This window comes from Eimeria mitis, genomic scaffold (assembly GCF_000499745.2).
Source record: "Eimeria mitis Houghton genomic scaffold, Emh_scaff2, whole genome shotgun sequence".
In the NCBI taxonomy this organism is placed as follows: domain Eukaryota; phylum Apicomplexa; class Conoidasida; order Eucoccidiorida; family Eimeriidae; genus Eimeria; species Eimeria mitis.
Genome location: NW_013570323.1, coordinates 11,879 through 35,552, shown reverse-complemented (window position 1 = coordinate 35,552; position 23,674 = coordinate 11,879). Strand labels below are relative to the sequence as shown.

At 50.8% G+C, this 23,674-nt stretch overlaps 2 protein-coding genes across 2 annotated transcripts in view; both read left to right on the top strand.

Moving 5' to 3' along the window:
• Window positions 1–1,993: 1,993 nt before the first annotated feature.
• Window positions 1,994–7,647, top strand: EMH_0018570 (uncharacterized protein; the record flags this gene model as incomplete). Its single annotated transcript, XM_013496245.1, has 14 exons — window positions 1,994–2,237; window positions 2,411–2,692; window positions 2,856–3,239; window positions 3,571–3,815; window positions 3,980–4,261; window positions 4,445–4,630; window positions 4,762–4,914; window positions 5,062–5,362; window positions 5,496–5,567; window positions 5,678–5,837; window positions 5,959–6,095; window positions 6,223–6,479; window positions 6,732–6,989; window positions 7,510–7,647. 14 exons carry the CDS (start codon window positions 1,994–1,996, stop codon window positions 7,645–7,647), a joined length of 3,099 nt encoding a protein of 1,032 aa, XP_013351699.1.
• Window positions 7,648–14,276: 6,629 nt separating this feature from the next.
• EMH_0017460 (Cast multi-domain protein, related) overlaps window positions 14,277–23,674 on the top strand; it is a gene marked incomplete at both ends in the record, with an annotated part of 21,100 nt that continues 11,702 nt past the window's right edge. The window contains 20 exons of the mRNA XM_013496244.1: window positions 14,277–14,502; window positions 14,618–14,774; window positions 15,514–15,608; window positions 15,859–16,014; window positions 16,545–16,796; window positions 16,973–17,146; window positions 17,477–17,686; window positions 17,784–17,896; window positions 18,075–18,212; window positions 18,308–18,348; window positions 18,472–18,619; window positions 18,721–18,841; window positions 19,080–19,198; window positions 19,491–19,613; window positions 20,747–20,893; window positions 21,633–21,968; window positions 22,122–22,450; window positions 22,587–22,732; window positions 23,052–23,109; window positions 23,372–23,664. Of these exons, the coding sequence (XP_013351698.1) occupies window positions 14,277–14,502; window positions 14,618–14,774; window positions 15,514–15,608; window positions 15,859–16,014; window positions 16,545–16,796; window positions 16,973–17,146; window positions 17,477–17,686; window positions 17,784–17,896; window positions 18,075–18,212; window positions 18,308–18,348; window positions 18,472–18,619; window positions 18,721–18,841; window positions 19,080–19,198; window positions 19,491–19,613; window positions 20,747–20,893; window positions 21,633–21,968; window positions 22,122–22,450; window positions 22,587–22,732; window positions 23,052–23,109; window positions 23,372–23,664 (3,382 nt within the window). The remainder of the gene's footprint in view (window positions 14,503–14,617; window positions 14,775–15,513; window positions 15,609–15,858; window positions 16,015–16,544; window positions 16,797–16,972; window positions 17,147–17,476; window positions 17,687–17,783; window positions 17,897–18,074; window positions 18,213–18,307; window positions 18,349–18,471; window positions 18,620–18,720; window positions 18,842–19,079; window positions 19,199–19,490; window positions 19,614–20,746; window positions 20,894–21,632; window positions 21,969–22,121; window positions 22,451–22,586; window positions 22,733–23,051; window positions 23,110–23,371; window positions 23,665–23,674) is intronic.

Sequence of the window (23,674 nt, the reverse complement as noted above, 5' to 3'; positions counted from 1 at the left end):
CTCTAAACTTGCGGAAAATGAGGTCAACTGCTCTTAAGGAGTTCCTGCATTGAGTACTTCACTGTATTGCGGCTCAAGACAACCCTCGCCTACCATAGGGGGCAAGCGTTGCAGTTACCGAAAGCTGCTGAAAGAGAAGCATTTTCCATCTGCCTAAGTCCCACAATCCGCTAGACTCTACCGAAAGATGCGTGTTCCCGGAATCATGGAAAATAAAGCGCTCCATCTGCGACTATAGATGCGCCTACCGTTCCAGAGCCCAAGTAAGCCACACGATATCGGAGAATTGGCTCGTTTCAGCGGCACAGCTACCGCTAATGTCTGGCTTTCCCCAAGGGAGCTGTAGTTTTTCAGTATGCACTTGGAAAATCCTGAGGGCTTGTCGTCGGTGTTTCTCATTCGGAAAGTTGTATCCAAAACCAGTCTCGGCCGTAACCCTCGGGTCAAAGGAGGCAACAAAGGCTACATTGCAATGATGCAAGTTTAAGACAACCATATGCTGTTAGCAAGGTGGGTTTGCTAACTCTTATTGCCTTCACCACACGTTCTGCTGTGAAACGAGCGAAAATTTACGGATTCAGGTTGTCGCTTCGCCGCCGTTGTGACGGTAGTCACAACGCCAATGAAGTACTGTGTACTTCATTGGTGACTCCAGCCAGTTTGGTTCTGCAGAGTCGTGCCTCTATTTTTGAAAAATGCTGCAGAGGAGAGTCCGATGGCTAGGCATCTGGGAAGACGCCTCTGCTCAAGCTATGCAACGCGTCACGTTGGCCTAGAGGGGAGCTAAGGTCACCTGCGGGCGGCCGACCGTGGGGTTTGGCGTTCGATTCGCCTGAAAGAGACATTTGGACCTTCTAAATTTTAAGCTAATATGATATGGAGTGCATTTCACTCGTTACACTGGCGTGGGTGGGGACTGGGCCCCCTGCAGTCCACTGGTGGCTCCTCCTGCCCACCGTGTTCTGTCTTGGGTCAGTCTTCACGAGGTGGGGAGCCCTCCTAGGCCAAATCAATAGCTTTTTGCATAAATTCTAGATGTTTTGGTAGTCGTTGATACCCTCACAGAGCGACTCAGGCCCAGTGGCTACGCTGCTCCAATTGCCGTGGACTGAGTCTGGTGTCCCTAGATTTCATTGAGGCTGCCTGTGGCGGTGTGGCGCTTATACTGTTAGACGCTGCCAAGCCTGTTTACATAAAGCAACTACATTGTGCCGGTAGGGGATCCCAAGAGCGCAACGAGGGACATCGATCGGAGAGGACGGGCGAAAACGTAGTTAGCGTGGCCACATGACAATTTAACCAGGCACATAGCATAATTGCTTCGTTTATGGGCAGACACAGGACAAGAAATGCAGGTTAATACCCAAAACATCCCGAAATGAATACTTTTTGTGCTTGAAGACGAACGGCCACAGGATATGTTCTGCACCAAATTGTGTCCCAGTTCGCTTCTAGGGGGGGGTCGCAGTCCCTCGCTGCACTGGGAAAACCTCTGTAATTTCTGAATATTCACGTATTATAGTTGTCCAAGTGTTAGGGCTTTCCAAAGGACCCTTGTTCGAACTTGACAAAACGCCGGGGGGGGGGGCATTCCAGGCTGTACTCACTAATGATGCCACACGGAGCTCAGGCGTTGGGTGGAGGCAGCAGCCTGCCCTTTGGGCTACACAGCCGAACGAAAACCAAGCACGCGTTTCTTACTTTTTGTCTATTGCTGGTAGGCTGCTTCTTAGGCCTATCGTGTGCAACGCTAGCGGAAGTCGAATTAGGCAGTGGCGTTGGCAAGGATTTTCCTGCTCGCCAGCAGCAGTCCGCAATTTCTGCGCTCCCAAAGGCGGGATACAGACGAAGAGAACCTGCCTCCGCTGCACAATCGGGTTCGAAACCAACCCCCTTGCATGCGCAGCCAAATTCTGAGGTAAAAGCAGCTGGAGCGGAACGCGATGTTGCTGAGGACGAGGGCAAAGCACAAAACGAGAATGAACGGCCAGAAATGCTTGTGAAAGCACGACAAATTCAATTTAATCCAGAGGGGACAAAGTGGGTAGAAGTGAGAGTGGAGGTTCTGGGATCGAATGGAAAGGTTAACACGAGATACAATGGCGGTGTAGCTGCCTCCCTCATTTTAGCAGATTCAGACGAAATTCCGGAGAGGTCCGAAGACGTTCCGTTGGAAAACCAAGAGGGAGTAGTATCTGAAAGAGCAGTCGGCATAGCATCAAGCGTCGCGACTGGCGGTACGCTGCAGTTTGCTTAGATTCATTTCCAGAAAATGCGACTGCAGGAGAGATCCCTGGATTGTGCTATGTACACTGCAGGTTTCTACGAACAAGCGAATACCTGGTTGCCATCTAAGTACACGGGGGGAATTCAGGAAGTACTATTTCATCTTATGTTTGGGCGTTTACAGGAGTTGCCGTTCTGCACTTCAGTCCTCCCGCTGACGGAAACTATCGGTTTAGCATCACCTGCGGAGGCTGTAACCACAAACTCAATACAGAGAAGCACCATTTTTCAGCAGGAACGCATGCAGTTCTTAAGGTCACGTCACAGCCCTCAGGGGCGACCAGTGGAACACTCTTGGAATACCAGCCTGCTGTGCAGCTGGCGAACCGAGATGGAAGGCCGCTACATGTGAAGAGTACAATAGTAGCCAACGTCCTCCCCATAGATCCCCATACAAAGGAAACGGGTAAGGAATACCTGCTGAGTTGATTAGTCGTGTTTTCGTAAGACCGGATTAAACTTGAAAGCGTCCCTTTTTGCGCACTGGGTTTCACTGGTCGAACACTTCTTCTTGGTTGTGTTGACGAGTCACAACCACACACCGTCCAATTCTTCGCCCATTTGCGCAGTCCCTTTGAATTCTTGGACTCTGGAAACGGACGAATTCGGTTACGCCAGAGCCAGTGACATCCGCGTAACCAAGGCAGGCCAACATATGATTCAGTTCGTGACAACGCTGTGGCAGGACACCCGCCTTGAAGTGTCCTCGGCTCCTTTTGAGGTAGTCCCCGGGCCTGCCTCCGCAGCCAGTTTCACCTTAAGGCCCCCTTCAAAAGTGCTGATTCGCGAACCGTTTAGTGTTGTGGCGGTTCTTGTGGACTTATATGGAAATGAGACGACCAGCCCTCCTGAACTGCAAAGGAAAGGCAATCCCGTGGAAGTTCACCTGAGGGCCTTCAACAAGGCTGGGCAGAGGGTCCCTCTGCACGGTCAAACTACTCAGGCTTGGGGAGGTGGGCAAGTAGTGTTTGAAGGACTTTGGTTTCTCGAGCCTGGAGAAGTCTCACTCAAGGCGAGCCTTTGCAATAACCTGTCGCAAAAGGCTGCGCAGCAGGCACTGGGTCACATTGCAAGATAATTCTGTTGCAAACGGTTTAACCTTGTGTTGGACTGTTAACCTGCTCCACACACCCATATGATTTCGTGATGCTATGTGGCGATTCTAGGTGTCATGCTCGTTGTGCGGAAAAGACACACCAAGCTCGTCAGCGGTAATCCAAGTGGCTTCAGCCTCAAGGCTGCACGTTCGTCCTATACCTCTGTTGGTCGAGCGTCGCGTTACAGAGGAAAGCGATGGTGAAGTGCCGTCGCGTGAATACTGGGGACAGTTGCAGGTCTCACTGAAGCCAAAGGACTGGAGCTTTGGAGCACCTCAAGAACCCGTTTCGGTGGAAGTTAGGAAGATCGCTTTATTGGCTCCTCTGCGCGGATTGACCCGAGAGGATGGGGCAAAGTACTTGAAAGTTGAGCCGGCTCGCTTAGTATTTTCTGTAGAGAATGCGGCGTATCCCCAAATATTTTATGTCCTGGTAGGCCAGTGGCAGTTGCCTAATTACTCGTCGCCCTACTTGCTTGTCAACTGAAACAAGATACAAGAAGCTGCCCAACTCTTAAATCTTATCGGACCGGTTTGTTGGCAGAGAATGTGCTGGGGACTCCGTTGCGGTGGCTGCTACACATTGCTCGTTTGCAGCCGTGGAGCCCTGGTGTGATCGTTGGGAGTGAAGGGCTGTCCCACCCTCTGTCTGGCATACACATTGGGGCCTTTTCTATTGAGCTTGACGTGGTTTCTGATGACCCGTCTTGGTCGTCGACCGTTGTAGTATTTGATCTCCCCTCACCAGCGCCTGCACCTGGAGTAAGCGTAAGCTTTTTTCCTGGGCCTAAGGACCTTACTGTGTACGCCAAGGATAGCGATTTTAACGAAGTACTGGCTGGGTTTCCCCAGCAGCAGCTTGTTCGAGAAGGGGAAATGGTGAGCACGCCCTCCGACAGAGTCCGGTTTGCGACTTTCTTCCCAGTGCATAACCCGTTAGCGACGACCGTAGTGACGTAGTAAAAAGGCCTCTGGCTCCTTGGTAGATGCAGATGGAGTACAAATCCTCGCTGACGCTTAAAATGACTCTCTGTACCGGATGTACGTTGGCTGCATATTCAGATTGCCTACACCCTGCGCCTCTCTGCCTGCCCGCTTGAAAACGAAGAGGTCGAGATCCGCATTTACGGCGACCGCAGCGGCGGCTATTCTGTACAACCAGACCTTCTGCATTTTAGTGCGAGTGACTGGCAACAAGAAAAGACAGTTTTGCTGAAGGTTGAACAGGATGATATCGCTCCAATTGGTGTAGGCATTGAAAATGCTGCCAGTTCAATACACAATAAGCATACCTAACCACTCCAGAGGCCAAGCGACATCCGGCATGGGGCGGTTAACAACCATATCAAATGTAGGCGTTTTTCTGAACCGGTGCATAGGATGAGCTCTCATTTGAAGGAAGCATTGTCGGAAACTCCATTCGAACTCTGATGCTACGCCACGAAGTATCCAGCAGTGAGAAGGATCACGCCTGGTCCATGCGGGGCGGCAAAGAATTGGCGTTTTCAGTCTGGGACGATGACATTGCAGGGGTAGGACAGACATCAGCTGGCATGAATTCTCCATTTTATGTTAAGATCTTCTCTCATGCAGCTGTAGCTTTGGGTAGGCTGCAAATGGAGTGAACTTGTTCGCAATGTTCATCAGCAATATGATGCTGTGAGACGGGTCCTTTGCAGGTCGATTGGAAGGCAAATTCAAACCAACTTGTTGAATCTGAACACTTTAAGCTGGCTTTCCGGCTCCGCTCCCAACCGGTGGCTGACGTTAGCCTGCAGCTGCACTGCGAAGGGGCTCGAATTATTGCCCAGTTAGGACGTGATCAGCAGCTCGACGACGCCTCTCCTACTTTGAGTTTAAATGACAGCGTAGACCTGGGTAACGTTACCGTCAAACCTACGAACTGGCAGGCTGAACACGAGTTTCTACTACGCCTCGAAATTGCCAAAGAAGCTTCCGACAACTCGGCGGCTCAAAACAGTATGTGAATGCGCCTGGTTGCTTCGAAAGTCCGAGTTTTCCACTTTTAGTTTCGTTGAATCTCTCGCGGTCAGACTTCACCCGGTTAAACATTTTTAAAGGGACGCTTGTGCTTCGGTATTTTTTCATGCAGACGCAAATGACGCAATATTTCACACTTCCTGCAGTTTGCAGGCAACTTCGGAAGATCCAAACTACAATACAGGTGAGACTGCGAGCTACATACTTGGCGCCTTGTCTGCCTTTCCAGCGATTTCGACTGTCGCGTCCCTAAAAGTTCTTTTAGAGATGTGTGGAACTGCTCCTTCCTCCCAGAGGGAAAATCTACTGCGCAACAACACGTGTTAGCCATGCGTGGTTTTGGAATACCTCTTGCAATCAACCGCATTTCAAGTCAAAGTTTAGCGGATGGCGACCACGATGGCCAAGCAACTACTCCATCACTTGTTACCTGCGTTGGAGCACATTACTTGCGGTGCGTCAAGAAATAGGAATTTTGGATGCCTTCCGAGCGCCCAAGCATTGCAGAGTTTGCCGTCAGCAAACCTTCAAGGAGCGAAGTACTTGAAACTGGGCATTTGCGTATGATACTGCAGCACGGCAAATGGCATCGTTGAATGTTTGCCCTGCCCTCCGGGCTACGAGTGCCCCGATCCCAAGGTTGCCCCCAAACCGTGTCCTCCAGAGCATATGTCACTGGGAGGCTTCCTGTCCTGCCTGCCGTGTCCTGAAGGTAAGCAGGACCGTCGTGGAGAGGTATTCTTTTACGACAAGGCTGTTGCAAAGCTTCGGCTAGACTGCTTGCGTATGGGAAGCCAATCCAAACAGGACACCTGCTGCTTGCGGATGCTTCAACCCAGGTTTCACATGCCCTGAGGGAACGGCTGTTCCGAAAGAACTCAGACCGGGGTTTTATCATGGTATATCAGTAGAGGGCAACGATGTACGCGCCAGCGCAAATGCTGCTATACCTTGCCCCGAAGGATTTTACTGCGCCGGAGGATCAGCGTCGCCGGTACCTTGCTTGCCAGGATATGTTAGCGACAAAGGCGCAAGCGAGTGCATCCCTTGTCCTGCGGGTTTTAAATGCAAGACCGGCCGATCCATGGACTTGGAGGTGAATCAACAGGGACTGAATTTCGCTCCTGGGCTACACTCAATCCTATACTTGAAAATTCAGTGCATGGTCCTCAGCTGAAATGCCGCTTCTCATAGTGATATAAGCATATTTAAGTTATTGGGTTAATATAAGGAATTCAAAGCCCCCTAAGCAATTCGAAGGCATTGGCAACATGACTCGGCGATGTACTCTTCTGATTGGGAGAGTAATATTCGAAACTTTGGTTACCTTATTTTGGGTTGACAACAGGCTTGCCCTGAAGGTACATATAGCCTGCGGGGGGAGCATGCTTGCCGGCCGTGCCCGGCGGGATTCGCCTGCACCGTTCAATGGGACAGTGAGCCCAACTCTTTCGACGACAAGCCCACAGAAGTTGGACTGATCGGCAGCCGAGCAAGAATTAACTTCCGAGGGGACCAAAGGGGCACCAGCTCCCATGTTGACATCGTAGAACAACCTATTGTGGAGCTACTTCTCCCCTGCAAAGTGGGATACTTCTCAGGAGAAGTGAGACAAAGCGTTGCAGTGGCTATACATTTGTGACTTTGCAATGAAACTGAAACGTGCGGGCATTGCTAGGGTCCACTTTTGACGTGCTAGCTGATTGGGCGTCTGTAGGGCGACGGGGACTGCATTCCGTGCGGGGGAGCAGTGGCGTGTCCAACTCCGTTCACTAGGGAACATTGTTTTGTACCCTTTACAGTGGCTCTCCCCGATGATCCTACAGAGTGCGTGCCGTGCCCTGCAGGTACGCTTCCCATTAAGTGTTCATTGTTTGGTAGTGCTCAGTGAAAATGAGANAGTTTGCTGCAGTTGATCGAAAAGCAGGAATGAGTAGAGAGCCAAAATCTTGTGCACAGATGAGCGAAAACAACCGTTAATGGACAAAATGCCTTCAGATAGCCACAGCAAACATGCAGCTATAAACTGGCACAACTTTTACTTTTCGACTATCTGGAGAGCAGTCCACAAGCTCGGCAAAACTCGTGAGAGTGTCGTCTACCACAGTTGTTTTTTGCATCTTCAGGACACTCCTGTAGTGATGGAAACGTCGTACGATGCCCAGACTTTCACTATGCAAGACTTGGTGAAGGTGTGTGCCGCCTATGCAAAGGTGGTTATCTTTGCAAAGGCGGAGCGACGGCACCGGATGAAGGAGACTTAGTACCCATCGGGTGAGCACATGGGATTAGTATCCTATGCCTTTTTAATGCAAGTTCATGTTGGCATTGCTCCCTACTCCTGCAAGCACTGCATCCTCATGCTTTAACAACGTGTAAGCTATGGGCCTTTGCATGCGCAGATACTATCGCTCAGAACGCGATGCTCAGGTTCACCCCTGTCCCAGTGGCACTCTGGGCTTGATACCTGGAGCCACTAGCGAGCAAAACTGCTCCCCATGTCCTTCCGGGTACATGTGCGAGATGAAGGATGAAGGAGGGGAGTTCCTTAGATCTTCGGCGGAACTGTGCCCTGCAGGCTACATTTGTCTACCGAGTGCAGTTGCATGCCCATGGAGTAAGGATTGCTTGGCGGAGAACAAAAGTGTTTTATGGTGTAGTTACGGGTTACTCTAGTTGCACACCGGCCAGATGCATATCATTTAATCACCGATAGACAGCTAAAGTTGAGGAAGTATCTCGACGCCGGTTTAGTAGGAACACGGACCACCTCACTCTGCCGCTTTTGTGGGTCTTGCTTCTGAGCAGATTTCTACCAGCCAACCCAAGGGTCAACTGATACACAGTGCCGTCCCTGCGCATCGGGATATCGTACTTCGCAAATAGGCGCAACAGCTTGTGAAGCATGTAGTTCTTGGTTTTACTGCAGCAAGGAAATTGGGCCTTTGCCCTGTCGGTACTCTTCTATCATGGGCGCGTCGAAATGTAGGCTACACACCTCTCAGCCAACCAACTTGGGTAGCTTTCCTCCAACAACTTCCTAGTGTCGTCCACCCAGTTTTACCGTCTGGGAACTGTGTCATACTATATGCAAGTCTGTTAATATATATATCTGTTTGAACTTTTATAACTTAGCTGAGAGGTTAGACTCGTGTGGACGGCAACCTGGAGAGTTCATCGTCTACTCCGGATCAAGCTATCAAAATTCCGGAACTTGCCCCGAAGGTACCCAGCATCCGGATGACCTCTGGGGCACCGATAATGGACTATTTAGCATGGAGGGATACGGAAGCTGCTTAAGTTGCCCGTCAGGAAAAACGTGCGCTGGCGGCCGAGTTCCCGCTTCATCATCGATGTAAGAACAGCTGCTGCAACCGTAACAGCATGTAGTACTAGTTTAACTTGGGACTACAACAGGTGCATAGTATACACGGAGTATCTCATTGCAGATACCACCAGATGGTTGCGATATAGGCTTTCTCATAGCGTAAATTGTTATTCTAGCCATGTTTGACGACTGTGCAGCTGCCCTGCTGGATATTTCTGCCCAAGGGGATCGTCGACCTCGACAAAATTCCCCTGTCCCCCCGGAACAGAGGGCAACAAGCAACAGATCGATACATACTCAAGTTGCACCTTTTGCAGCGCTGGAAGCGTAAGTTGAAAACCCTGGAACGAAACCTGAGCCACAGACATTTCTATTGATAGAGCAGCCAGTCATTTTGGTAAGACATCAATCACATGGAACGCTCAGACACAATGAGTTGACTGTTTTGGCTCAGGTATGTAGTAGCACGGGAAAATCAAACTGCCCTCAAGGATTTTACTGTCCTGAAGGTAGCCCAGTTTGAATTCTCATTGGGGCCTGCTCAACTGCGCAGTTTGCAAATTATTTTGTCAAGGAGAGCCATTATTGCTATATTGCGCCCTAAGTTTACCGGCAAGTATGTTGAAGCGGACCTTTCTTCAGCTAAGGCGCCATGCAACCTGTAATGTTCACTTCTATTTGCTTCAGGGTCGTGGGCTGCCACTATGTACCCTTGTCCTGCCGGTACAATCTCAACTACTGTGAGCGCAACGAGCAGCGATGTATGCACTCCCACGCCTGCCGGATATTGGGCGCCTCCTGGCTCCCTGGCTTCAACTCCTTGTGGTCGTGGAAACTACTGCCCTCCCGGAAGCACGGAGCCTATCCCATGTCCGAGGAAGACTTTCTCAACTGTCATGAGCGGGGTCAGCAGAGTCGCACGTCTGCGTAGCTAGGTCTTACGCAATCTGGGTTTTTATGTTTCTTTCGTGGGTTATCTGCAACAGCTACTGAATGACTGTTTACGTTGCCCTAGAAACAAAATTTGTCCTGAAGGGTCCATGGCGACATTGTGCGCCTTCTTATTTCTTCTGTGATTTCTCTGCAACAGCAACTGACTGACTGTGCAGCCTGTCCTACAAACAAAATATGTCCTGAAGGGTCCGTCGAGTCGTATAGTTGCCCGCAAGGTATGCCAAGGCCTACGAATCTATAAACGATGCTCCTGTAGAGATATAGCTTGCTGTAAAGCGCTTCATAATTGACCCAAAAGACGTTTGCACAACTAAGATTAGAAAGAGTAAAGCATGAACTAGGTTCCCAACTATAGTTCTATTTTTTCCGTCCTACTCTCTGCTCCTTCAATACTGGCTAACAGGGGAATAGGCTGTGATTCAACCCCTTGAAAAACTAGTCAAGATACGCATTTGGTGACGGGTAAACGTTCACTGCAAAACACACAGCAGCTTTGCCAGTTGATCACGAATTCCGAATATGTATTGTTGCCACTTATAGGCTGGTATTACGACTCAACTGGGGACGGACAATGCGTTGTTTGTCCCATTGGATATACATGCACGTCTGGTCAGCCTGTGGCCTGTTCGCCTGGCTTCTACGGAGCGTTTGTTGCACAGAGAAACTCACGAGACTGTGTTGCCTGCCCCCAAGTAAGATGGTTGTCCGCCGCACCCGTGCAGTAGCACTCACATCTGAAGACTGCAACACAGTCGGCAAAAACGACCCAAGGTTAATCTTCCCAGCAGGGCTAGCAGAGTTAAAAGCACGGACTTAGAAGAGTCTGCGTGGGGTTAGACAGTTTGCCGGCCAGGTAGCTTTCTCGTCATATTTAACTTGCGATACTGATCTCCTAGCCCCAGTCACTCGAATTTATGGGCTTGAATGGGGAGAATCTTGATATATTTTAAAACATGTGCAATGGGATCTTGCAGGGTTACTACTGTGATGGCTCAGCATTGACAATTGGGGCGGCAAAACCATGCACTGCGGGGTTTGCATGTGATACGACTGGCCTTCGTAGGTTTGTGCAGGCTCAGCAAAGCATTACCTACAATCGATGCTAATGCTTGACTACTTAGACTTGATTTGTTGCATTGAAGCACTGATCTAATGCACTAACAGCCGATATTTCGGGCTGTGTCTCTTGGATTTTCTGAGTTGCGCTTCCAAAGGCTTGACGGTCGTTTGGCCGTCAAGACTCCTCTTACCTGTTCAGACTCACAATGTTTGTTTCATGAGTACGCTCGCAGAAAGGCCTAAGACCGAGTGCCCTGAGGGACATTACTGCCCACTGGGGACGGCATACAGTTTGGGAACGCCCTGCCCACTAGGGACTTGGAGCAATCAAAGGGGACTCGTGTCTGCATCTCAGTGCAAACCCGTCAAAGCAGGGGCATTTTCGTATGAGGGCGAGACAAGCGAAGAGGGTAGCGGGAAATGCGCAAAGGTTCGGCCTGTCTACCGCTACCGCATAATGCAGCATCAAGCTAGGACTGTTTTATTTGCCTTCACATTTAAAAAGCGCTCTTCACTTACTGCGGGTTGAGCGTTCTACTGAGAAGTGGACGTTCTCATGCCTGTGCCCCACGAACAGGGTTTCTATTGCCCAGAACGATCGACAACGTCAATGGCAGTGCCATGCCCTCCAGGGTAGGTGCTGTGCGATTTCATCGTCCTCTTCTATTCCCCTATTCACCGACTGTGACGAGGATGCCTGTCAATTCTGCCATAAATAAACGGGATTTCGAAGCGCTGGTCGACAGAATTTATTCACTCTTCCCACACATCTCTGGCCCTGTTGACTGTTTTGAATTCGGGCGCCCCCTTGGATATTCTGCCCACTCCTTCAGAACGTACAATTCCAACGAAGGGGGAGCATCGGTTGACGACTGCCTGCCTTGCCCCGCTGGAAAGGATTGCAGTACTAGTGGGACGTCAGAGCCACGTGAATGCCCGGCGTCGTACTATTGCCCCATGGGTTCCTCCAAAGTCGTTCCTTGCCCTGTCGGGACATACAGGTAATCAATTTCTGCCAATAGTATCTGATAGTCGCACTCACTAGCATTGTTGTGCTGCTCTGTAAGGCTTTTTGAAGGAGCTCACATTCACTTCAATGTTAGCTTCTGGGTCTATCGATAGATGTGGCTTCAACACTCAGCGCTAAAGAAGGACTACAGTCAGAAGATGAATGCACTCCATGCCCCGCCGGGAAGTTCTGCAGCATCGCCAGCTTGGCAGAGCCATCAGGAAAGTGTGAGCCAGGGTTTATTTGCCATGGCGGAGCAACGACACCGACGCCTACTGATGGGGAGACAGGTGAGAGTTCACCATAAATTGGAAGTTCCACAAAACCTGCCGAAAGTGAACATATCTTCTGTAGGAGTTGTCCGCTCTCTGAGCGGTCCATACAACTGTACAGGTAGCTTTAGAGTGGTGAATCAACCAACCATCAGCAGTTTCACAAAAGTACTACGATATGTAATTTTGCGAAATCTGTGTATTATGTGGAATGGTTCAGGAGAGCAATGCCCTCCTGGAGGATACTGCCCTGCTGGAGCCGAAAAGGTCACTCCTTGCTTAGCTGGATACTACAATCCACGATGGGGAGCTGGTTCCGCTTCTGCTTGCCTACAGTGTCCCCTTGGTGCATACTGTGACGGCCAGGTGGTAAGCGATGGAGGGATTACTGGAACCTGCCAAGAGGGATATTTCTGTGAGGAGGGCTCTGAAAGTGCCCAAGCCAATCAAGCCCCAAAAGGCTCATATGCCCCAGCAGGAAGCAGCAGCCCACTCCTTTGCTATCCAGGGACGTTCCAGGATGAGACCGCGCAGGGTACCTGCAAAAGCTGTCCTGCAGGAAAGTACTGCCACCAACTGGTGGGTCTTAGTAGGGAAGTACGAAGGGATGGGTAACTGCCCTCGATTTATTTAGGGGCTAACTTGCTGCACCGTGGAAACGTTGGACATACAGGCGGTGCACCTACCCGGAAACAATAAATAGCCAAGCTGCTAGGAAAACACCGACTCACCAGCCTGGATGCCTCGCTCTTTCTCTAGTTTTGTGCACCAACCTAGTTTCCATTCCTGGGCAGCAGATGTGGACCTGGTTTGATTGCCTTTCCCTAAAGGGTGGTTTATCCAGAAGTGAGGCTGCACGTATCCGATGCTTGCCGCAGGGTATGGTAGCCGGGACTGAATGTCCCCAAGCATTCTACTGCCCCGAGGGAAGTGCCGCCCCCAAGCTGTGTCCGGCAGGCACCTACTCGGTAACTCCGAATCTGGCGGAGGAATCCGCGTGCACGTCTTGTCCCCAGGGGAAGTACTGCGGAGACAAAGGTCTCAAATCAGCATCTGGAGATTGTCAAGCAGGGTTCTACTGCAAAGGCGGCAGCGCCTCATCAGCTCCCCAGGTAGCGACGGCTATGCATCAGTAGACAGCATCCTATTCCTCCTCTGGCGTACAGCCTAAATGACAGGTTGCTGCTGAGGTCCAGGTGCAGCCATTGCTGTGTGTGTAAGGGGCGTTAAATGCTGCTTTCCAGGAGACCACAGGGAATAATCAAATTTGCCCGGTTGGACACTACTGCGGCGTGGGCAGCAGCAAACCTACGCCATGCGAAGTGGGAACCTATTCCCCTTCTTATCAGGCGACTAGTAAAAGTGCTTGCATACCTTGCGACCCTGGAAAGTGAGAGCCGTTCTGCGTCTACACTATGCCCAACTACCGTTGACACCAGTACGTTGAATGGAATTTGTATTGTTTGTGCTTATTAATATACCAAGGGCTTCTCTTACGACATATCTCAGGGTTTGCTCTGTAACTGGGCTTTCTGCACCCGACGGTCCGTGCCCCGGCGGCTATTACTGTCCAGGTACAGAGACCTGCACAAGAAAAGTGATGCAACGCGACGCTCTCGATGCTTTTCTGTCGCCCTTGCTGCGGTCAGGGGCTTCACGGTCAAGAAAGACAGTCTTACATAGTAAAGCTAGGACGTTTGGTCATCATTTTGTGTGAATCAGGCGGCGATAAAATCCAGTGCAACGAAGGTCACGAATGTCCTCAGGGATCGGCTTCCCAAACACCTTGCAAACCGGTGAGCACTGAAACCAAGGCTGGAGCAGCCTTCTGAGAAGTCTACACTTGGTCAGTGGTGCATTTGCTTACCCAAGCATCTTGAGCATGCTACACAGGGTACATACGCAAGCACGAAAGGGCTCGATAGATGCAACGAGTGCCCAGAAGGCTATTTCTGCGCCTCTACCCTCAAGGCACCAACGGAAAATGAAAAGTGCCCTGCTGGGTACTTCTGTCCAGCAGGCACTGCATCTTCGCATGAGAACCCATGCCCCCAGGGTAGGTACTGTACTCCCTGTCAGTGACAGCCAATCTTCTACATTTAAATTGAGCATAGGTTAGACCCCTCAGGAAAAAAGCCGTCTGATACCAATCAGCAGACAGTCTATGAGCTGCCTGGCTGGCGTGCCCACCTGCTGCAAGCTGGACGAAGCTTTTCGGCATCACCTAGCTTTCAGCAGGTGTTTTCGAAGTTCTAAGGCAGAACCTGGCATATGCAGCAACTGCGGGACAGCAGCGTTCTCTGTGATGCATCTTTGTACTTGTCGGACGCGTTGATAGGGACGATAAACACGGAAAAGGGCGCCACTTCGCTAGATGACTGCACGCCGTGCAAAGCAGGTTACTACTGTGCTGGTCCAGCAGCCTTTGTGGAAACTGGACAAGTTGATGGCGGCTTTTATAGCATCAGCGGTGCTTTGTCTGCTAAGCCAGTCCCAGGTGAAGTATCCAGCTTTTCAGTGCAGCGTCCCCGTAGAGCGAGCCCATCCGTGCCAACCTGTAAACAGAGTGGGTCGATAACGGTTCCCTGTATTTTTGGCGTGTTCCCCATCAGGATGTAGGATACTGGCGGCGCTTGCTGGTGTGCGGACGACAGCGTGCAAAGGACTAGAATCACCAATACTCTCTTTTTCCGCTGCCACGGCCAAATGCCTAGAAAGTGACGAATGCCAAGGGATTGTCGAAACACCAGAAAAAACATTTTTGCTCCGGTGAGCTTAGAGAACTTCAAGCTTCCAGGCCTGAATCACTATTTGTCATGGGAGGCCGCCGTCACCTTGCTAATGTCAATTTTGTATGTGGTCATTTGCAATATTTTCACAGTTTCCGCATGAGTAAGGCGCCTTCATTCCACATTCGAAATACGATTTGACAACTCATGCTAACGCAAAACAGTGACTGGCCATTAACCCACTTCTGCCGTGAACATTGTGCTCATGCAGGTGCGGGAATTTTAGCAGGGTTGGTGACGAAAAGCTCAGCTTTTTTCACCCGAAGCACTGCACTCTTGGAGGCATGTGCAAGCCAGGAACCTACTGTCCACTGGGATCGACTGAGCCAAAGCAATGCCCCCAAGGGTCGTATTGCGCACTTCACGGCCTCATAGAACCTTCTGACGAGTGCCCGGCGGGATACCTCTGTCCAGAGGGTCAGTGACCCAGAATATTCTGCAGTACGTGCTTGGGGGAGAGTTTGCAAAAAGGCGGTTCCCGTTCAGCATGCAGTCAAGCATGCTTGTTTGATGCAGGCTCTTCAAACCCTCATGACGCGTCGGCATTGTGCTCGCCAGGGCATTATTGCCTACAACACGCAACCGATGCCACTCCCTGTCCCGCCGGAAAAGTTCTGGGTGGCTTGTAAGTTCCCACTATACCAAGCGGTAGCACTCCGGGAAGACTTTGTTCAAGACACCTCTACGGAAAATTGCTTGGGTTGGTTGTGTGTTCACAGAGGTGGATCGGCAGATACCGACTGCTTAAAATGTCCGGCTGGTTATTATTGCGACACGACAGGTCTTTCCTCCCCAGCTGGCGCTTGCCCAGCAGGTAAGCTTGCACCCCAGCTTAAAAGCCCCTTTCGTGACTAAAGATTACTGCAGCCGACGAACGGCTTGGTAACCTCGTGTGTGGAGTAGCTAAACCATTTCGAAGAACCTTTTAATAACCAGATGTGATGCATTCATACCCATGCAGCAGACATCTGCCTTCATCTGCCCTAATGGTTGTCGTTTTTCCCTTTCAACCCTTAGTTGGGACAGAACAGCGGTGTCGCGCTCTGCGATGTTTCTTGCCGCAGGGAAATATTGCCCTGAAGGCACAGACAGCCCTACTAACGCTAAGGATTGCACTACTGGCCATATGTGCCCCGAGGGCAGCGCAGCTCCTGTGCCATGCCCTCGTGGTACAAAGCAACCCGGTGAAGGTCAAGCATCCTGTATTAGCTGTGATGCCGGTGCGCCTGCCGAGCACTCATTCGTAGGCTTGCAAGCATGAATAGTGTCCGACTGTGGCAATGTTTAAGGATATTTAGCACGGCTCTGAATAGACTGTGTGTAGGAGTTTGGAGGAAGTTGCAGCCAGCGCAGAAAGCCCCATACGAACGTATGAGGGGTAAGCTCTTTGTCACATTCTCCCATGCGACTCCCTTTAGGAGAGATATGCGGCGAAGGCAGTACAGAAGGAGAAACATGCCCACTTGGGTTTACATGTCCAGAGGGAACTTCCGTCAAAACGTCATTCCCTTGTCCTCCGGGGACTTATTCGGATCGGTCTGGCAGCTGCGCGTCTTGCCCAGAAGGCTCGTATTGTGACAAACCAGCAAGCAATGCCCCTAGTGGGGAGTGTATGGCTGGTACGTTGTCTGAATGGTGACGCGCCCACCAGCTTCACTGAACTTTTTTGCATGGCGTACGTGGCGCCCTACCCTCTAGGGCCAGATTTGTCAGGTTTTATGCGATCCTGCGTATCCGTGTGCACTGGAAGGATATTACTGCCCGGCCGGGACCAAATGGAAGGAGCCCACGACATTTTGCAAACATGGAGAAGTGTGTCCGCCTGGGTCGGCAGCTCCCCAAGACTGCCCACCCAATCATTTCTGTAACACCATAAAGCTCGCGGAGCCTTCGGGCCCCTGCAGTGGAGGATTCATCTGCACTTCTAGGTCGACCAGTCCCAGGCCAACCGGGGAGGAAAATGGAACGGCCTGCGAGGAGAAAATGAGTGGGAGGCCTTGCCGTAAAGGGCATTACTGCCCACGCCGTGAGACAAAAAACCATCGTTGCTCGGTGGTTGCTTACCCATTGCCTTTAGGCCGAATATGGTGAATTCTAGTGGCATTTTACTTCGTAGATGCAAGTACGTACACTGTTGAACCGACGGCAAATTTCCAGTGTCTTCTGGTTCTTTCTCAGCTGAGTCCCCTTTAATTGCGGGGACAGGCTTTGCCGGCAGTGGAGGCGATGGACTCCCAGGCCCAGAAACGCTTTTGATGCTCCCCGCAAATGCTAGAATGGATTCAGCTACTGGCGACATATACTTTGCGGACTACAGCAATTATGCTGTGAAGGTTGTCCATGGAGAGACAGGTCTGTAGATCTCAACAGAGGATATCTCAAGTGGGCCAAGCTTTCCACACAACATGGCACCTTATCAAGCCAGATCCTCCTGCGTGCGCTTCTATAGGCATTGTAGAAACCATAGTGTCCGCAGCTTCTGTAAGTGGAACGCTTAGCTGGGTCCGAAGTACCAGCCCTGTCGGCCTTGCATTCTGCACAAGCACCAGGAAGCTCTACATATCCTATCCGGGTTCGTCCCTCTTTGCGATTTCGGCCTACTGGTTTTTCTGAAGTCCTTTCACTCTCAAGAGTAACAGTGACCTATCTAGGGGAAATGCGTAGATAATTGTTTTGCTTCAGGGAGAAACGCCATCGTTGAACACGATGTGGCACTGCGCTCCTCCGCATTGATGAGCAAAATTAGCACTCAAATTTCAAAGCCATTGGGCCTAGATATCGATGCAGATTGCAGCTTCCTTTACATTGCTGACAGTGGGAACCATCGTGTGGTGAAACACAAGCTTGCTGAAGCGCAAGACACAAATACCGTTATCGGAACTGGCACAGCAGGTCCGTTCCTCCAGGTCTATCAAGCCTTTTAACAATAAAGTTCCTGAGCATAGGAACCCAACGGTGGGTTATGTGGCCTTACGAATGCTGCTCTTAGGGAAAAGCGATGCTACGTCAAACGTTGCTCCCAGTTCATTTCAGATTAATATGCCCTCCGGGGTGGCGCTCTACAATGCCAAAGTCTACGTCGTAGATTCTGGAAATAAGCGGGTAGGTTATAAGCGCTCTACCGTGCTCGCGTTCAACCCAGGGTTGCAGATGAAAACACAAGGTACAGGCAGTTTGCGTGGAGGCTGATGTTTTTGCGTATTTCCGGCAGTCGAGAAAACAGTTATTACGACATTTAGCAAATAATGCCGCCATAAGATGGCGTAATTCCTGTTCCTAGGTGTTGGAGGTGGACACAAGCTCAAACGTTGTCAAGGAGCTTCCTGGAAGCGGTGCTAGCATCACGAAGGGCCAAAGCAGCAACTCCTCAGGAGTCATCTTCGAGAGGCCGGTCTCAGCAGCGATCGTTGATCGGGAGGTACTCAAACACCCAGCTCACGTGCTCAATCACTTTATCCTATTGCTTAGAAAAACTACAAGATCTGGAAACAGTGTGCCTGGTGCGTTGTGCAGAGTGACATAGTGCTGGTTGTTGCTGATCTTGATGCTCGAGCGTAAGCGAAAAGGGAAGAAACCAAGACAACCTCCCCAGATCTCCCTCCTTGAAGCATCAATGGTTCGAATTGGCACACGAACTCGATAGTGTTGCGTTTTCGGCTGTTTGCCTTTCCTTGCAGCCTCAGAAAGATAGATCTTCAAACAAATACTATATCGACACTAATAGATTACTCCGCCTGGCGGTCGCCAGTGGTTAACGACGCAGAGAAAAGCATTGCCACAACGGGCATAGAAGAAGCGTTTTATGGAATTAGCAGCTTCTACGGGGTAAGGCTAGCGCTGGCACCCGAGTATGAATACATTTCTTGTCGAGATATAGCTACCTGATTCCTTAAGCTTTTGCAGTTGCCCTTGTTGTTCGGGTGCAGGAAAACAATAAGCGAACAGGGGTGCTTCTTGCTGATAGCTACACCCACCGAATACGCCGAATTGAACTTCAAGGAAATCTTTATGCTCGTTCGGCTGTGTCGGATGTCCCTTGCCCTGAGGGTACGATTATATCGGCTTTCCTAAAGGCAGCACCCCATTTGATTCCAGTGTAGATGCGCTTAAGGAAATAATGTGAAAGCAGCATAGTGCAGTCTGCTTATCAGGCACTTCGGCGGAACTTATGATCAAAAGGCGCGCAATCAGTTCTGCTTGCTGACGTTGCAGGAACATATCTACCATACACTGGGGCGGCTTCGAAATCTGAGTGCATAAAGTGCCCCTATGGGATGTACTGCAGCACCACTGGACTTGTCGAACCTGAAGGGCCGTGTGCTGAAGGCTATTATTGTCCCCAAGGGTCGAAATCTCCTACCGAACACAAGTGTTCTAAAGGCCATTACTGCTCTTCACATTCAGGTGCGCCCGGCGCAGGAGCGCAATTGACCACTGCCTGCATACAAAACAACGTGCATTCCCGAATGCAGGATGCCCGAAATTTCCAGTGAGCCATCAGAGGGGTTCCTGTGATTTCCAATTCTCTTCTCCTGCCTGAACAGGGACACTTAATGCGCAGGCAAAGCGCCCCATTAATAGGGAGCTGCCGTTGAAGCGTGAAGCCCATACCGACTTGGAGCTATCGGCGAATGGTGCAAGCCTCTCATCCGGGTGGTTCAGACGCCGCATGAGTACTGCTTGCTGCACTGGAAAGGCCAAGTGCCCGAATCGAGCTGCTGGTAGTCAAAAGGAAGAAGAAGTCTTCGTAGTAGACCTAGACGAGCCGACAGACTTGGCCGGCATTCTCATCCAACTCGAAGGTGGCCACATACCTACGGTAGGATGATGCCCCAAATCTTCCCATGCAGAAGAATTAACAAGTAGATCTACACTCGTTCTTAGATATCATTTCAAGTCTCTCCCTAATTGCAAACTCTCAGCTACGATTGCTCCTACATTGCACTCTGAACCTCTCCGTAGGTACAATCTTATAATATTCTGAGAGATAGAGGCAGTTTCCAAAGGCCTATGCTGATCAGTGTGACCCCCCGTGGATGTGTGATGCAGAGGCTGCTTGGCGTTGACGTACTACATGTGAATGGCTGCTCCACTCTATGCGGGCCTTTCGCTGGATTCGATGGATCCACGTGGTCTTACACACTTGGAGCTAGGAGGCGGCGTCTTCCTTATCGCAACAAGTCAATACGTCACGTCATGGATAGTAGCGACGAGGAAATGAGGGGCGTAAAGTCTATAATATTTCGCTTTGTTACTGGAACTCAGCCTATCACAGCTTATGTTTCAGTAACCACCAACGCGACTAGAGGTCGGCAAACTACTAAATGAGCTGCAGCTGCATGAGTGCCAGAGTGCAGATGCAAATTAGTTCCCTGCAATATCCAGACTTTCCACTATACATGCCTTTTGGAGTTGCGTGTCGTGCGCATGAGTCTGTACTTTCTTCCCTAAGCAGAATGACTCCCTTCTGCTGAGATTGTTTCAAAGAAGTCGAACGTATGCGCTATTGTTGATGTACTGCAAGGCCCTGTAACACAAAAGAAATGCCCACCGGGAACGTATCAACCAGAGGAAGGTGCAAGAAGCTGCAAAGTATGCCCTGCAGGCTCGTACTGTGACGCGTTTGGTCTCGAAGAACCCAAACAATGCCTCGCCGGTTTTGCATGTCCTGAGGGATCAACTAGAGGCACGTCAGAATACTGCAAGCTTGGTTGGATCTCCACGCAAACCGGGTCTTCGGACACACGATCGTGCACTCCCTGTGAAAAGGGAAAATTTTGTGCTGAACGAGGAGCAATACAGGCCTCGGGAAGCTGCTCAGCAGTAAGTACCACGTATGTAGAGCAGTCAATATTCATTTTTTTGCCTACGGAATACTTCTTAGCTCCATATCTACAACTTGGCGAACATATTTTACCGCCCCTAATCTACAAATTGTTTATTGAATGTCAGGGTTACTACTGCAAAGCAGGGTCTTGGACCGCCACACCTTTGGCAGGCATGGTTCATCCAGAGACTGGTGAAACTCTCGACATCGGCGGCATCTGCCCTCCCAACCACTACTGCACAGAAGGCGTGTCGGAGCCTACGCCATGCCCAGTGTGCGCTCACCTTTGCATGATTGCACTCGCAGTTGAACCTAGCAGGTCCCATAGCGAATTCCGTAATATTTCGATCACTCCGTAAACGTCCAGTGAACTGTCGTGGTTCTGCCTGCTTTGCGTACACGTATCCCGATTACAGTCAGGAATAAATAATAGATGGTTTTTTTCTTTGCACAAGAATATCAACTTACTCCCTTGGACTGATATCGTAAAAGCAAAGCTGGGGCAAAGCGTGCATACGCCAAAATTGTCCCTCAGCATGCCTTGCGCGCAGTGGAACATTCTCGCAAACAGGAGGCGTTACGTCTAAGTCCGGGTGCTTCAAGTGCTCCGCGGGGTTTGCATGCATCAGCGAGGGTGTGCAGGTTCCCTGTGCGGGGGGGTACGTTTGCCTGGAGGGTTCAAACACTGCGACACCTGACAACCAGACAATGGGCTACATCTGTCCAGCAGGACACTATTGTCCAGAAGGCTCATTTGCAGAAAAGGCAAGAGAAGGGATACATTCACAGGATTTTTTAGTGGCCAGCTATACCTCTTAAACAGTTCAGAAACTCCAATCGAATCAGCGATACAGAACTCATCCGCTCATTTTGCCAAAACCCATCCCGTTTTGCCAATTTGTAGCCCCAGTCCAACATTCATGTATTAGCCGATAAAGTTTCGGCCCAGTGGAGGCGCAATTGTGCAGTGCGTCGTTTTCACAACTTCCATTTCTTTTTGTTGATTCTCAGCAATGCCCATCTGGCACATTCAGCTCTGAGGGTCAGGCTTCGTGCACTCCTTGCAGCCCCGGCACCTACTGCCAAAATCCTGGAAACACCAAGGACGGCACGGCCTGTCCGGAAGGGCACTTTTGCGGCGAACAAACCATTGTTCCACAGCCGTGCAAACCTGGGACGTTCCAGGACCAAGAAGGGCAGTCATCGTGCAAGCTGTGTCCTCGAGGAATGTACTGCCCTGACTACAGGGCAACAAGTGCCACTCAGAAGTGCTATGCAGGAACTATCTGCGTTGCAGGAGCCGCTCATCCCCGCATTGTAGATCAGGTGTACAGCTTTGAAAATGAGGTGAATGGCCTCTGTCCTCCTGGTCATTACTGTGGAGAAGGAGCTCAGAGCCCAACGCCATGTCCTGAAGGGCAATATCAGGTACGTTACCCTGTTGCCCTACACTGAATGTTCTTGGCCTACAGAGGGCTCAACCTAGTCATCGCATCGCAGGTGTTTCCCAGGGGAAAGCCGGAGGAACATCGTGCGTACCATGCCCAGCGGGCAAGTATTGTTCTGGAGAGGGCAACACATCCCCCACAGGAGACTGCGCTCCCGGATATGTCTGCTACGGAGGTTCTGAGACAAGCAAACCCACAGACAGGACTAAAGGCGAAAGTTGCCCGGAAGGATTTTACTGCGAAGAAGGGGCCACCCACCCGATCGCATGCGCACCCGGCACATACACCAGAACGACGGGACAACGCTCCTGTCAGCCCTGCCCAGAAGGGTTCTACTGCAATGCTACTAGCACGGATCCAGTGGAGTGCCCCGAGGGAAAGGTCAGCAATACGCAGTTCGGTAACAACAAAATCAAGGTGTAGCGGGTAAAGAGTTGCTAAATCGCCGCTATGGTAGCACAGAGGACCATGCATTCACTGATACAGAATTTGTTGCGAATGTAAACACGCGCTGCAGGTATGTCCTGAAGGAAGTGCAGAGCCTGGCCTCTGCCCTCGAGGCTCTTTGCCTAATAAAGACCCTGATGTCACTGATGCTTGCGTTCCATGTCCACGGGGAAAATATTGCAGGGGAGCTGCCGAAGCTGGGGACTGCCTTGCAGGGTACGCATTTAGGGCTATTGTTGCTTTTTCGCTTCAACTAAGACAAAAATACGTTGTGAGTAACTTGAGAGCCAAAGGATACACCAAAACATGCTTAAAGGACTGGCGTACGTAAGAATCTGTGCTGGCAGGTTCTTCTGTGGTCTGGGCAATTGGGTGCCCAACCCATGGATGGAACAGATGCTAAATGAACCTTTTGTACCACCAAGTGCTGCCGCTGCCGGAGGCGTTACACTCTTGACCTTGGACAATTGGGAGGAAGTGAAGGAAACCGGATATGGAGGCATTCCGTGTCCTCCAGGGCACTACTGCCCTGCAGGTGCCAAGGAACCACAGCCCTGTCCAGGTGGAAGTGTCAGGCAGGCCAACCTAGGCAGGTGGGAGAGTGACTGTTCCATATGTCCAAAGGGGTGAGTCCAGAGCACCCTGCAGTTTTCAGTCAGGGTGAGCTGTTGCTAGAGACCCTGAAATTGTTGGAATTGTGGCTTCTGGATCAACTTTTTTCCCACGAAGCTCCCAACTGGTTTCTTGTGCTTATCCTTTCAAATTGTGACTCGTGCAGCACGAGCAAGGCGATTGCTTCCATCGTTTAGCTTGCCAACAGGCTGTTCGTTCTCTTGATGTTTCACGGGTGTTCAGGTTCTATTGCCCTGCCCTCTCTCTTGTCCCGGAGCCTTGTCCAGCAGGCCATTTTTGTCCTCTCGGCTCTTCAGAGCCGCGCCCGTGTATAGGGGGCACCTACAATCCATACCAGGAAGGCAGCGGCACAGCTTCTTGCCTTATATGCGTACCAGGGTACCTTTGTCCCGGTGAAGGCACTGGAGAACTTACAAAAGAAAACCAGTGCCCTACGGGGCACTACTGCCTCGAGGGCAGCCAGCAAGCAATCCCGTGTCCACCTGGAACGTATGCAGACGAACGCGGACTATCAAGTGATCTTGG